The sequence below is a fragment of the Carassius gibelio genome, chromosome B2 (assembly GCF_023724105.1).
Source record: "Carassius gibelio isolate Cgi1373 ecotype wild population from Czech Republic chromosome B2, carGib1.2-hapl.c, whole genome shotgun sequence".
Taxonomy (NCBI): Eukaryota; Metazoa; Chordata; class Actinopteri; order Cypriniformes; family Cyprinidae; genus Carassius; species Carassius gibelio.
The window spans coordinates 21022536-21038402 of record NC_068397.1 but is presented as its reverse complement, the minus strand read 5'-3'; the positions used below and the strand labels follow the sequence as shown (position 1 = coordinate 21038402).

The 15867-nt window shown below is 38.9% G+C and overlaps 1 protein-coding gene across 3 annotated transcripts in view; it reads right to left on the bottom strand.

Moving 5' to 3' along the window:
• Positions 1-15867, bottom strand: part of LOC127951225 (astrotactin-1-like) — a 263118-nt gene that overhangs the window by 208682 nt on the left and 38569 nt on the right. For all 3 annotated transcript variants that reach the window (XM_052549027.1, XM_052549026.1, XM_052549028.1), the window contains exon 2: positions 12563-12750. In XM_052549027.1, coding sequence (XP_052404987.1) covers positions 12563-12750 — 188 coding nt within the window. The remainder of the gene's footprint in view (positions 1-12562; positions 12751-15867) is intronic.

Here is a 15867-nt window from a genome sequence, read left to right as displayed (position 1 = left end):
TAATGCAAACATTTTCTTATTTACATGTTGTGATCAGTATAGTCACAGCGTGTACAAATAACAAGGCTATATGAGACGGAGACCATTTTTAATCGTATAAATACTGGGAACTGTATTCTCACTAGGCGTAGGAGCACAGCTAACGTTACTTGGGCTGAGTGGCTACTTGGGCGAAGAGAAACTGCACAGATGGACTTACTTCAAATATTGACGATAATAAAAAAAATACAGTAACAAGAGCTTGCCTGCAGTTCGAAAAAAAAATATCTTTGAATGGAAGTCTATGAGAAAACTCGGGGCAATTCTCAGTTTGAAAAAAAAATCGCCCAAAAATGGGCGGTACTACACAAAATGTGACTCAACGCTGATTTAGAGGCAGCACAAACAGTCTAGAGTAGTGAAAGCTAGCGTAACACTGTGGTTGAATGTAAAATAAAAATCCCTCCCTTTCCTTTGGTGGTGCGTTGCCCAATCGCCCTAATGGATTAACCGCCACTGTGTATATATATATATATATATATATATATTAGTGCTGTCAAAATTAGCGCGTTAACGCATTCGATTAATTTGAAATATTTAACGCGTTAAAAAAAAATAACGCAATTAACGCGGTTGCAGTTTTTTTTTTATTTCCAGTTGTGGCCTATGTGTGTTCAACGTGCAAAGAAATATGGATAAGACCAAGGAATGACTTTTAGACGGAAAGTTTCAGTATAAAACTCTGCCGGATTACTCTTCAGTCTGCCACAAGAAACATTACTCTTCATTTAGTCTGCCACAAGAAACAGCAACATTAAAATCATGAACCCAAATGTCATTGTTTAAAAAAAAGGCATAGGCTTTAGATTAATTAGATAAATGAATATCTAAATTTGTGCCTTGCCGTCTACGGTATTTTTTTAGAACTTAGAAAAAAGATGCTGCAGCCAATGAGCAGCCAGCGGGGGCTGCAGGACGACTCAACCTCCGCAGACACTTTTTAATGTTTATCAGACAATAAATACTCAAGATTTTGCTTTAGTATAACTCACAACGAGTTTCACACACCTTCTCCGGCCACGTTGAGTTGTTGACACTTAACAGTGGGAAAAGCGACACATGCGCTATTCACTTGTATAACTTAAGGGTGAATGGGTAATGTAGTTTCTGCTCTGGGTGGGATGAATTAGTGTCACAGATTTTACGCTGCCTGAAGGAATACGGAGTCGAGGATAAACGGAATAAGGTTTTTAATATATCTAACACAGGGGATATCCAACATGGAGCACAGAGGTAGACACACGTAAGTAGCAAGTGAAGACCCGACAAAACAGAACTGAAAGGACAAGGCTTAAGTACAAAGGATAATGGGGAAACACAGGTGGATGGAATAACTAAATTAACAGGGACATGGAACACATGAGGAAGATAATAGACACACCTGGGAACTAATCAAACTAAACACCGAAGACACAAACTGGGTCACGGGCAAAAACACACTAAATGAGTCCAGGTGTGTGACAGTACTCCCCCCTCCCGGTAGGTGCGTCCTCGCACCGTAGAAACAACAGGGGGAGGCGTGGGTGGGAACTTGGGAGGAGGTTCCGGTGGAGGACGGACTCCCAGGAGGGGGCCAGCAGACAGGGACCACAGAAGGAGGAGCCAGGGAGGAGACGGAGGAAGGAGCCAGGGAGGAGACAGGAGCAGGAGGAGCCAGATGGTCCACCAGAGACCAGCCAGGACTGAGATCCAAGGTGGAGTCGACGGCGGGAGGAGCCATGGTGAAGGAAGGGTCGACGACACCAGGGGGCCGACAGGCGGAGACTGCACCGGTGGGTGAGGAGCCCAAGATGGAGCAGCACAGCCGCAGAGCCAGGGTGACGACGAGGATCCGGAGGGCCTAGGTGGAGCTGAAGGCTCAGGCGACCAAGGTGGAGGCGGGGTCCCGGCAGACCGCTGTGGAGCCGGAGTGACCGAGGATGGAGGTGGAACCGGAGGGAAGGAGGAGCCTGACAGAGCCGGAGGGATGAAGTGACGAGGTGGAACCAGAGGAGTGGAGTCCCGAGGCGGCGGATGGTCGACGACTGACCAAGGTGGAGCCGGAGGGACGAGGGAGCCCGGTGGAGCAGGTGGGATGACAGGCCACGGTGGAGACGAGGGAGCTAAGAGCCAAGGCGGAGCCGCTGGGTTGAAGGACCGAGGAGGAGTCCAGGGCTCGGAGGCTGGAGGCGGAGACAGGGCCTTAACACGCCAAGGCGGAGCTGGAGACTGGCAGTCCAGCGGCGAACCACCGCGCCCCGATGGCGCGGACTGAGGGTGAGCTGCGGGACTGACTGGCACCAGCAGGGATGGCGAGGAACTGGCTGGTCTAGGAGGAGGAGAGAGGAGAAGGATGGGAGGAAGGACAGGAGGATCAGGACTGGATGGAACCAGCGAAGGAGTAGAGGGACCAGCAGGTTTGGGAGGAGGCGGGAGAGGGAGGCTGGGAGGGAATACAGGAGACACAGAAGATTCAGGGCTGGGTGGAACCAGTGGTGAAACAGAAAAATCATGGCTGGGCGGAACCAGCGGAGACACAGAAAATTCAGAGCTGGGCGGAACCAGCGGAGACACAGAAGATTCAGAGCTGGGCGGAACCAGCGGAGACACAGAAGATTCAGAGCTGGGCGGAACCAGCGGAGACACAGGAAACTCAGGGCTGGACGGAACCAGCGGAGAAACAGGAAACTCAGGGCTGGGCGGAACCAGCGGAGAAACAGGAAACTCAGGGCTGGGCGGAACCAGCGGAGACACAGGAAACTCAGGGCTGGGCGGAACCAGCGGAGAAACAGAAAATTCAGGGCTGGGCGGAACCAGCGGAGAAACAGAAAACTCAGGGCTGGGCGGAACCAGCGGAGAAACAGGAAACTCAGGGCTGGGCAGACCCAGCGGAGAAACAGAAAACTCAGGGCTGGGCGGAACCAGCGGAAATGGAGCAGAGGAAATGACTGGAGGAGGTAGGAGTGGGAGACTGAGAGGGTATACAGGGGAATCAGGGCTGGACGGAACCAGCGGGGAAACAGGAAAATTAGGGATTACCTCCATAGACCAGTCCATCAGATCCAGAACTTGCTCCATAGGATCTTCAGAGACTGCATATAGCTCACCCTCAGGCGCAGGAGTGTGGGCAGGGCTTTCCTCCACGCCCTCGATCTCCACGAGGACTCCCACGATGCACGGTGATGCCGGCTCACACACCTGGTCAGTCGCGCTCTCGAGTTCCGGCTCCCTGTCGGTGAATGGCTCGGGCTCTGCGGCTGCGGTGGGCTCAGGCTCTGTGCGGCGTGATGGTGGCTGGCTGGTCTCTGGGTCGGGAGTGGGACTGGCGAGATCCTCAATGGGGCAGATGGTGAAAGGTGAGCCATTTCTCGCCAGAGTCCACTCCACGTATGCGGCGAAATCCTCTCGAGGACCATCTTCGGGCGACAACGCTCTGCACTTGGAGTTCAGGCTGGTGTTGTAGAAGGTGCAGAGCGCGTCGTCCGGGTAGCTGGTGGCATTAGCTAATAGAATAAACTGTCTGGTATGGTCCTCGAGAGAACGTCCTTCCTGCTTCAGCAGAAGGATGAGGAATTCGGGACGATAGAGGGGATCCATAGAAACACTACAAAACAAAAAGACTGAGAAAAAACGAAAGCAAAACGGAGGGAAAGACGCAGTTTTCTACTTTCTCTTTTGAGGTCGGGTCTTCTGTCACAGATTTTACGCTGCCTGAAGGAATACGGAGTCGAGGATAAACGGAATAAGGTTTTTAATATATCTAACACAGGGGATATCCAACATGGAGCACAGAGGTAGACACACGTAAGTAGCAAGTGAAGACCCGACAAAACAGAACTGAAAGGACAAGGCTTAAGTATAAAGGATAATGGGGAAACACAGGTGGATGGAATAACTAAATTAACAGGGACATGGAACACATGAGGAAGATAATAGACACACCTGGGAACTAATCAAACTAAACACCGAAGACACAAACTGGGTCACGGGCAAAAACACACTAAATGAGTCCAGGTGTGTGACAATTAGGAAGCTTGCATTGTGAAGGGCGCTCTGAAAATCGGCAGTGCAGGTAAAAGATTAAAACCTCTATTAAAACAGATGTCCAAATGAGCGTACCGGTATGCTACAAGCACGTTCTGGGCGCACGGAGAGGTGGCGGTACGCTCAAGAGCTATATTTGGAGGTGGCGGTACTGAGTACAGGTGCGTACTGGCCCACTTAAAGCACTGGCAATGACTATACTTTGGAATTTTTTTGCAGTCCACTTAGAATTCAACATGGAAATCATTTTTGTTTTTTATTGGCATTGATTGTTTTGAAATTCAAATGGTACTTACATGCCTGTGTTTTTATTTCTGTAATAAATATGGCTTTCAAGCCAACAGTTAATTTGGAGGATATTGATGGTTTATTGCAGGTATGTTGTTTACATGAGAAAATCTGTGTTACAAGTTAAACAAAAATTCCAATAAACAATCATATTTTGAATTTAAATAGTTTATTTGTCTTAAGTTTACATTAATTATTTACATTTTACATTTACATATCCAAAAAGTTTCAGTCTTTTAATTGCGATTAATCGCGATTAATCGCGATTAATTTAAAAAAATTGTGCGATTAATTAGTTAATTTTTTTTAATCGATTGACAGCACTAATATATATATATATATATATATATATATATATATATATATATATATATATATATATATATATATATATATATATATAATTTGTAGCAGTAGCCAAAAACACTGTATGGGTCAAAAAGATTGATATTTCTTTATGCCAAAAATCCTTATGATATTAAATAGAGATCATGTTCCATGAAGATATTTTTTACATTTCCTACCATAAATATATAAAAACTTCATTTTTGATTAGTAATATGGGTTGCTAAGGACTTAGACAGCTTTAATGTCAATTTGTCTTAGCATTTTAATTAATATATCAATATATTTATTATTATATACTTATTTATTTATTTATTGGTTAACTTTTTTTAGCTTATTAGTCCAAATTTAATTATTCATCATGATAGGTAGACATTATCTTAAAGAAAAGGTAATCAGTCAGCAATGATGACATGGATCTACTTCTTGCCAGAAGTTAATATATCAAAGTTCATCAGGTCCCACTTTATATTAAGTGGCCTTAACTACTATGTACTTACATCAAAAAATGTTTAAAGTGCACGAACAGGCCACTCAACGTGATACATAGGATTTAAAGGTGGTACAGAAATTATTGTAAGTATATTTATTTTATTTAGTGCTGCTCCGATCATGATCGGCCGATCGTTAATGCGCCTCTCGTCAGTAAAGCCTCAGCGGTAAATTCCCTCAGGTGCGTGATTTCACATAGAGCAGCTGTTACTACACACTGCCGTTGTTAACCGAAAAGATGCGCTAATAAACGCTGAAAATTAACGTGGATTTGCGCATATTCTCAGTTAATAATGGCTCTGTGTAGTAACAGCTGCTCTTATGTGAAATCAGGCACCTGAGGTAATTAACCGCTGATTAGAGAACCAGCTTTACTGACGAGATGCACATAACGATCGGCCGATCGTGATCGGAGCAGCTCTAATTTTATTCGTTCAAGATTAAGTTGAGGTAAAAGTGTTGTTTTAGGTAAATGTTTCGAAAACTACACTAATATTTATCTGATATATCCTGCACGCACAGGTCTTTCAACGTAAGTAACGTACGTTAGGGGATTCAACGACGGCAAATTAATTATTGTAAGTATATTTACTGTATCCAGAGACAAAGGACTTTGCTGTATCTTCATACAAGATTAAATATATGTAAAAGTAGTGTTTTAATCTATAAGATAATCTTATCGAAAACTGTCCTGATTTCTGTGTGATCTATCGCGTTTGTGGATTAGTGAGGGAATCTAAATTCAATTTGTTGGGGGGAAAAAGTGTTTTACTGACTTTGGGTGAGGTGTTCCGTTACATTATTTATTATGAAAATGGAATCTTTAAAATAACAAGTAATTTTAATGTTGTTAAAGATGGTTCTTTAAAATGAGTGATATATAGAATACGACTCTTTGAAGAATTGACAAAAGGAAAATTATACACATCAGAATTTTAACTTATGTCTCCTAAATTTATGCTTACAGATGCATCAATCCGTAGTCTTGGCAGGTGTAAAGCACCTGATACCAAAGTGCACATCTTGTTGCATATTGTATCATTGCCCCTTGTGCCCTACACTGTAGCCAATGATTAAAAAGAGAGTCCAGGCTCACTGGGAAGTCCATTTAAAAAATGCGATCATATTCCAAGGTAAGATTAGTGTATTTTAAAATTATTACAATTTGTCTTTTTGAAGCACTTCAAAAAGGTTCTATATGTATTAGAAGACCATTCAAGACATTTCAAACTTACTCTTGTACACACTATCAAACACTCTTTCATGCACCACTATAATTAGTGTCTCTCAAACAGAATCAAAGCTTTCACATGCACACTACCAAACTCATTCAGTCCGTGTATCATCTGATCATTGTGTTTTTCGTTATGTTTTTTATATTCAATGTATGTATTCATTTTACTTCTCCTAAACACAAAATGAAACTGAATTCTTTTTTTTTCTTTTTTTTTGAGAAAATGAAAGGACGTTCAGTGTAAAATTTGTACATAATGCACGGACTGAATAAGTTTGGTAGTGTGTGCGAGAGTTTGATGGAGCATGTGTGAAATTAGCTTTGATAATGTGTGCTCTAGTATACTTGCGAATGAGAGAAAGATTGATAGCATGTATGAGAGTAAAGTATGAAATATGTCTCATATACTAACAGTACTATGAAGTTGGATGTTTGGGCTATTTAATCTTTGTCGGATCTAACTGTTCTGTTTAAATTGTATTTTTTATTGTTTATAAATTCTAGATAAAAGATTATGCAGATGCCATTTGGCCTGCAGAACAGAGGCCCATTTCCATTGCCCTACTTGCAGTAAAACTGTTCTTAGGAGACTCAGTGCACGTCCTCACCTGTTCCAGGATCTGCATCGGCTCTGTGTAAATCCACACCTGCACCGACTCCGTTTTTCATTTAAAGTCTGCATTGTACATAGTGCTGGATGCCCCATTTGACTACACAATTGTAAGTATTAGAATAGTTTTCAGTAACTTTGACACAATGTAACTTCCAAAGAGCATTACATTTTTTTTTTTTTATGTTTTGAGCAGCTGGACATGGCAGAGCTGAGGAAATGGTGGTGCGTCATGTTAATGGAGAACTTCAGACTGGAACAGTAAGTTCTTTTTTGGATTTGAATATTTAAAGCTTTCATGAGAAAGTAATTATGTAACATTCAATATTCAATCACTATTTTCCAGACATGGAAAATTGTTTGCCCACTATGCTGAGGAGTCCAAAGCCTTCCTTAGAGGTGAGCAGCAGCCTGTATTTAGGTTGCGAAAAAGGAGGTTTGAAGAAATCTCTCCGGTAAAAGCTAATACTTGGGAATCATCATAAGGTTAAAATGGCATGTTATCATGACAAACCAGGTAAACCTGTGCTGTATTTTTACCAATAACAGGAAGAGCCTTTCCACGTACAGGTAACATGTTATCTTTTAGCAGCCCCTCAGGAAAATTACCAGTTACCTTAAAAAGGTAGTTCTAAAGGTAATGGCTCAAACTCAGAATTTGTGTTTTTCAGGTAGATGAAACTGATCTTTTCACCCCTGAATTTGCATCAAAGAAGCAGGTGGTTCAGTCTCCCCGAAAAGTAGGTATTGTTAGAGGGGTTACAGCCATTATTGTTCAGCATATTTTTATTTATCCTCTTTTGCAATGCCGTTTCTTTAGGTGCGTGTCATGAAGGATCTTAAAACTGCCAGTCAGTGGTGCATAGAGAACTCTAGGGATCTTCTCGGATCAGTTCAGCTTCCTGGTATACTGTGCATGGAGGATGAAGAAGCTGCTGAGGCCTTGGAACCATTGTTCTGTGACGAGTTCAGCAAGGACGATCTTGTAGAGCCACTGACATTTGTTTTTGAATTTATCCAAGAAATGCATGCATTTTTAGAGAATGTGATGGACAAAATGCTTCTGCAAATTTTTTTGTCGAACACAAAATTGAAAGGCAGTTTTATATTTTTATAGTCCGTAACATTTCATTTATTTTACGTAGTAAAATTATTCGACTACAGTAAATGTGAAAAACCCACATGCAACACCATGTTTTTATGTTTTATTATTTATTAAAGTAAACAATCACCAACTGCTGTGTGTCTTATTTTATGGTGTGTCAGTTTTGGAAAGAATATTATCATTGGCTGTGACTAGGAGACTTGTTAATTAATGATTTAATAATTCATTATTAAGTGTTATATACATCTTTCATTTTACAATGAAGGAATATAAACAGGTGCTTGTTAATCAGTAATTTAATAATTCAATATAAAGTTTTACAATGACATATACAATTTGTCATTCCTACAATTAAGAAATATAAATAGGCATTTTTTTTTTCTTTTTGATTTCAGTTTAATTACTATGTAATTCCAATTCATTTCAGGTCGGAATAAGTTTTTAGTAATGTATTTCCATTAATAATGTATCTTGCCAATATGCGGACCATCTACGTAGGTAACGTTACATACGCAAAGCAATCGGACATTTTTAGTGTAGTTGTTCAACAAAGTCTTAATTTTATATAAATCCGAGCCGTGACCTAGCCACCAGACTTAATGGTACTCTTAAAAAAATTAATCTCCACCTTTTTAAAATAGGATTTCACCTCGTGAAAAACTTTTTATTTACATTTGAATGCGTGTGCCTGAGCGTGCATGTCCTCAAAGCGCATGCGTGCAGCTGACAGTGCATGTGTGTTAAGTGCGCATGCGCGGCTGAGAGTGCATCATGTCTGCAGCCAGACTCTATTGAAAATTACACATACAAATATTTTATGGTGCCTTCTAAAAAATATCAACTCAGTCATAAGCTGTAACAAACCTAAAATCATCAGTGAAAATTAATTTGGTCTAACAACAACAACAACAAGCTTCTACCTCATTTCACCCTACAAAATCTTAATCACGGTGGTGTCTCAATCGTGCAGTGATAACATTATAAATCTTTTTTGTACATCTGTACTCTGAATAATTAAGTATTTAATGACTAGGACCCGATATTTCAGCTGTTTACAGTTCATGGACATCAAAACACAATCAATTTTGCTTAAATACTGTGCTGTCGTTCATGATACAAGCATAATACCCTGAGAAGGGAAAAATTATGGGATCCTGTTGCCTTCCTCAATGCGGCTGAATCATCTGCCTACTTCCCGTATGTTGACCATAGAATACTAATAACTATCTTTGTGGGGATATCAATGTCAGGGTCTGTGTTTGAGATGGGAGGCATGCAATATTCTTCAGCTTCTGAGGGATCAAGCAAGGTTCGCTCAATAGAGGAGGTTTCCCGGAGCATGGAGGAATCATATTTCGAGAGGGATCTTACAGTAAGCAGTGGCTTTGCACAGAGAATCAACTAACCATCCACAACAACTGCCATACTGCTCTAATGTGCAATTACAGTATTTGAAATTCAAGCAGCAAAGGAAATCCAGCAAAGCCTGGAGCCCCCGTATGTTCATTTTACTTTATAAAGAAATAATGAGCCATTTGTGCATTTTCTATTAAAATATTTGCTTATCATATTCTTGATTTGAATACTGACTTAAACAGCCAACCATTCATCCAACCTGTGTTCAGAACTCTCAATTCATCTGAGCTACACAGCTCATCACCGCTAACTCTGCCCCATGCAAACCCCACTGCTGTTCAGCATGACAATTTACAAATATGGATTTTCCACTAATTACACTGAGTGTGTTTAAAAGCTTTTAAAATCCTTATACCCTCAAGAGTCTTTTTCGCTCCAATTGTTCTGAGGGTAGCTACTTCTGGTGGTGACAGTAGTATAACGATCTGAGAGAGGAGAACCGTGAAGCCAGTAGGCGTAACCACTAATTGACTGAAGCTGAACAAACACTATCTCCCTTTCTGTCTCACACAAAACTTGAACTTATCTTATCTACATAATATTTTATCTCCTGACCCAGTCCACACTGAATATGCACCTACAGGACTACAGAATTTGCTTTTCTTCATTTTTTTCTTCTTCTTTCTTTATTGGTTAAAATTAAAGCTATGGAAGCTTGTTTCTGCCACTGAATAAAACATAAAAGGATAACTGCAACTTTTTTGATTTCAAAATTCTGACTTTTTCTTGCAATTTTATAAAAATGTATATAAAAAGTTTATATCCTGCAATTCAGAATTTTGAGTAGTAAAAAGAATTGTGAGATACAATCTCAGAATTGCTGAAAAAAGGCAGAATTATGACACAATTACCTTTTTCATTTATTAATTTTTTAATCATTTATTATATGGTGGGCTTCATATAGAACACTTTTAGAAACTTAATATTTTTTGCCAAATCTTTCAAAATAATTTTTATGTATAGACTTCATTGTTTTACTCTTGTCCAAGACCAAGCATTTCAGTCTTAAAAGTATGAAAAGTCATCATAAAAATATTATGACTAAAATTTTTTAAAGTGGTACATTTATTGTGTGAAAATGATATAAAGGAATGAGCAAATAATGCACAGTCCATAGTGGATCAAAACCAAAAGTAGTGTTAGAGGTTGAAGCCCCATGGTTCGGCATGCACGTGATCAGCAGATTAATTGCAAAATGTAACCATAATAGAGTGAAAGTTTATAATTTGTTTGTGTTTATGCACACAATTGATTTTAAACCACTCCAGCGAAAGAAAACGAACAAGGGAACTAGTTTTGTTACTCGCGCATTGTTTTCTATATTTACAGCCACACATGCAGAGAAGCGCTGTGATGAGAGGGACGGGGCAGAGAGCCGTGGGAACAGAGCAAAGCCGGTGGAGTAAATGCTAATACATGAAACCTGCTCCACTCACCGGTCTTGAGTCCCATGGAGGAGCCTCAGAAGGATAAAAGGAGAAGTGACAACAGTCCAAGACGAGAGAGGACCAGGTCTGGACTTAATTTGTGTTTGGCTCTGTTTGTGTGCGACAGTCATCTGGGATGGGCTGTCATACTATGTTGTGTTTATTTTGTTATTAAAGTTTTGTTTGAATGTACGCCGGTTCCCGCCTCCTCTTTCCCGAACTACTGATTTTGTTACAAGTGCAATTCAGACTGAGCGCGAACAACGAACTGAATCCCCTTTCATATCTTCTTCAATCCTTGCCTTTGAACAGACCAATATAAACATTAAATTATGATAGAATACCAATCTCAACAATCATTCTGGTAAATTCAGTTAGTCTTAAGTGAACAAGAAAAGCTGAGAAAGAAATTGGATGTGTATCATTATATTGGATCCATGCATCAGGTCTTAAATGGACAGCAGCCTATAAATAACTGCTGCTGTAATTATTCTCATCAAACTGCAAAACAAATATTTGACAAGCTTAATCTGTATTTAATCAATATCTAATCTATATAGTTTTTATAGTACTTAGCTTTAATAAATGAAAAGCATTATATATATATATATATATATATACACACACACACACATATACAGCCACTGTGCAGGCTGGTGGTGGTGGTGTAATGGTGTAGGGGATGTTTTCTTGGCACACTTTAGGCCCCTTGGTGCCAGTTGGGCATTGTTTGAATGCCACGACCTACGATCCAGCAGGATAACGCACCATGTCACAAAGATCGAATAATTTCAAATTGATTTCTTGAACATTACAATGAGTTCACTGTACTAAAATGGCCCTCACAGTCTCCAGATCTCAACCCAAAAGAGCATCTTTGGGATGTGGTGGAATGGGAGCTTCATGCCCTGGATGTGCATCCCACAAATATATGTATGTATTTATGTATGTGTATATTTACAATTTATTTATTTATTTATTATTATTATTATTATCTTTATTATTATCTTGATGATCCAAAAAAATGATCCGATCTGTGGCTCAAAAACCATAATATTATCTGAACCATGAAATTGTGATCCGTTGAACCACTAGTTGTACTTGGTTACCATGGAGACAACAGTGTCAGGGAAGATAATTCATGTGATTAATTATGAGATGTGTTGTGTGAAAAAAAAAAAAAAACATGAACAGAATGCTTTTGTTGTGTCACCTTCAGTCAATCTGTAATTTTCTCACATTATGCAGAAGTGTGAAATTATTATTTAATTGTCAGTATTTAGAATACACAAATTGCTAGCTACGAAATTAGCCTTACAAAGACAATGTAGTCTGACATTTTATTCCAAAATATTTCAAATGTCATTTTCGTCACAAAACAAAAGTGAGTTTTTTTTTTTTTTATTATTCCTTCCACAATTCACACGACCAAATGTGTCTAACTGAAGCAACACCCTCACCATTATGCTTTTCTTTTTATTATTTTTTTTTTGTACTTTGATTAATTTAAATAATTCAGAAGTATTTGTCCAATAATTACTGCAGCAAGCATCAAGAACTCAGACTCTATGTAGGTTGCATACCATGACAGAGATGTGCAGGATACGAAGCTCTTCCTCGGCGGAGTCACTAGCGGGGTAAGCGGTTGCCGCTGGACCAGGCAGGTTCTGACTACCATCCTGATGGTGGATGTGGAAGAGCAAAGTGCCATTTTCCAACCACTGCTGCCTCCAGCGAACAAGGGGGATGTCTTCAGAGTTCCCAGAGATCTCTGCAAATATAAACAGAAGAAAATCAGGTTCAGTAAATGTTTTGTGTTGCATTGACATTTATGTGATGGTTTGCATGATAATCCATAAATACTCCTGTCATGCAAATATACGCAGTATACTGTGACTATACATTATTCATATCACTCCAGACATTTTAGGATTATCAAAGCAATCCCTACAGCATTCAAAATTATCTTTACAAATAAACTTGAAACAGCCTCAAGTCTGGTTAATGGATGCAGAGACAGATGATGAGCTTGTCAGAAAAAATACACATTAATAAAATGGTGCTACTGGACATCACATTAACAGTGGATTTAGGTGGAGAAATTATAAATAGGCTTTCTTTTATTTGCAGCTCAAAGCTAACTGAACATATGTTCTTGACATTGTGGAAAGTCGGTTTGATACGTTAGGACAGAGGATTTGGATAAGCCTTTGAAAACAAGTAATGTGTCATTTTATGACAGTTTATTGAACTATACAGGTGGGGTGATTCGCTGGATAAGTGCTTTTAATTTTTAATGGTTGCTATAGAATTCTCTTTTTGTTTGTCTGATGATGAGGCGTTTGTTCTTAAACATACTGATGTACTGCTGAAACAGATGAAAAACAAAGCTTTTGACCTGCGCTGCCTCTTCTGCATTAGTAATATTTTACACAAAGGGGAGGCAGACATCTCCTTTCAAAATGGTGCTTGCAGACTGTAAATCGAGGAGAACCCCTGACCCACTTTATGAGTTGTATATGCACAGGCACAAGCCAGAGTGACTCTGCACTTCATCACTAGACGCCATACATAGTCCCAGGGGTCAGGCAGGATACGGCACCTTTATTAATGAAACAACACGCATGATACAACAAACAAAGGCATGTTACAGGAATAAATTGCTGTTGTTTGCTTTTTTCCTATAAGGGTTTCTTTAAGCATGGACAATTGTGCCCCTGTGGACTTTTAGAAAATAAACTCTCTTAAAAAACATTTTCAAGTTCTTAATACTTTATTTCTCTTCTAAAAATGTGTTTTTCTCTAAGACCTGTTTTTCTTTGAAAGTCAAGAACACTTCCAGAAAATATAATTTAATTTCCACAACCATGTATTTGGTTTAATAGCATTATGTGATGGACCCAATGTCTTTGTTTAGTCAAGTCTAATTTTATTATCTAGTGTTTTGTGTATCCCAAAATATAAAAAGAAATCAGAGACACTTTAGAATAATAGTAGAAGAACAAATGTTTAATTAATAGTTTCTCCTGAACAAACTCCTTATTTGCTGTTTATTAATAGTAAGTTAATCAGTTGTTAAGATTAAGATTAAGTATGAGAAAGGATTAAAAGTTATAAAATATGATCGTGCAGTATAAAACATTAACATGTTTGTTATAAGTAATAATGTACATGAACATGATATTATTCTTGTAACAGGAATGTGTGTGTGTGTGTGTGTGTGTGTGTACTTTGGATTTGTTAAATGCAGAGCATGAATTCTGAGCATGGGTCACCATACTTGGCTGTATGTCACGTCACTGTCACCGCTCACAGGCATGCTATTAAGTAACGAGTTAATTAACAATAAATATATAAGTGTATAAAATAAATACAAATAGGTAACACTTTATTACAAGGATACATTTTTAGCTATTATATAGTTGCTTATTAGCATGCTTATTACTAGCATATTGGCTGTTTATTAGTACCAATAAAGCACACAATAATGCCTTAGTTGGCATGACCATTTTTAGATCCCTTAACCCACACCATACCTAAACTGAACAACTACCTTACCAACTATTAATAAGCAGCAAATAAGGAGTTTATTCGGGGAAAACTCTTAATTGATTAAGTGAATGTCTTCCCTATTCTAAAGTGTTACCTACAAATATATAATATGTTTGCAATTTTTTTTTTTTTTTTTTTTTATAATTTGACAAAATTTCCAAAAAAAAAAAAAAAAAACTGCTAGAATATAAATGTGCACAAAGTTAAAGAAACAAGCATTTTCCTCATTTCAAAATTCAGCAGGATGTGCTTTTGATTTGAAATCACTTTAATTTGACATTAAATTATTGAATTTTTACTTTTGGCTAAAAATAATTATTCAATCAAAATGTGCATAAATAATATAAAATCAAGAACCCAGTGGTTAAAATTAATTAACTGTGTTTAATAAGCTAGTAGAAATCTGACATTAATTTTAGTTCTAATCCCTGCAGGTCACGACTCACGCATTCCATAAAAACAACCTGAAGACTTTCATTTCACACCCTAAGTCCTTTTCGTTATCGCAGATTTTTGTTTTCTTGATGATTCCGTCAGTTCAATCAACTCAACGTATTCAGTGTCATGACAAATTGTTAAAAATAACCAACTGAGTAAATATCTTGGAGAGAAAACTGTTCTAATGTTCTAATGTCAGTGGGGGCCAGCATCACTTCTGCTTTGAGCGTTAAGACAGAGGGTCACTGCACCTAAAAAAAAAAAAAAAAATCCCAACAATAACACATTAACAAATCCTGTCCAGAGTGTGTGTGTGTGGGGGGGGGGGGGGGGGGGATGGGGGGGTCGGAGTATATCATGAAGGAATAGTTTCAACCTGAGCTTTCATTAACATTCTGCTGAAAATCTCTTTTTGTGTCAACAAAATAAAAGGAAGAAGGTGGATCGTAAGGTGATGGCCGACTTTCCATGTTTGGCTAAATTATGTTTTTAGTATAAGAATAATGATGTCCATCCATCCTAGACTACCCTCTTCTTTTAGTTTGTTCGGGCTTAGTTTAGATTTGTATGTCCTTTAGTAACGCCACCCATGGATTAATTTATTTCTGTCATGCAGTCAAAACATGGGCTTTGAAAAAAAAAGTGTAAAGAAATAGTTATAAATCATTCCAACTGTTAATAGGGAGCCAAACTTTAGTTTGAAACTGTCGGACAATCTGAAGGCTGAATTCTCTTTTAAATGCATATCGGGCAATAGTTGCCTCGAAACGGCTGTTTAAATGCAGGAAAGCACAAACCAAAGGGAGAGATAGAAAGACAAAGAAAGAGAACAAGAAAAAGAGGGCTGGGGTAAACAGCTAGTACTATTCATCTCACATCCTGATGCAGTGTTAGAACC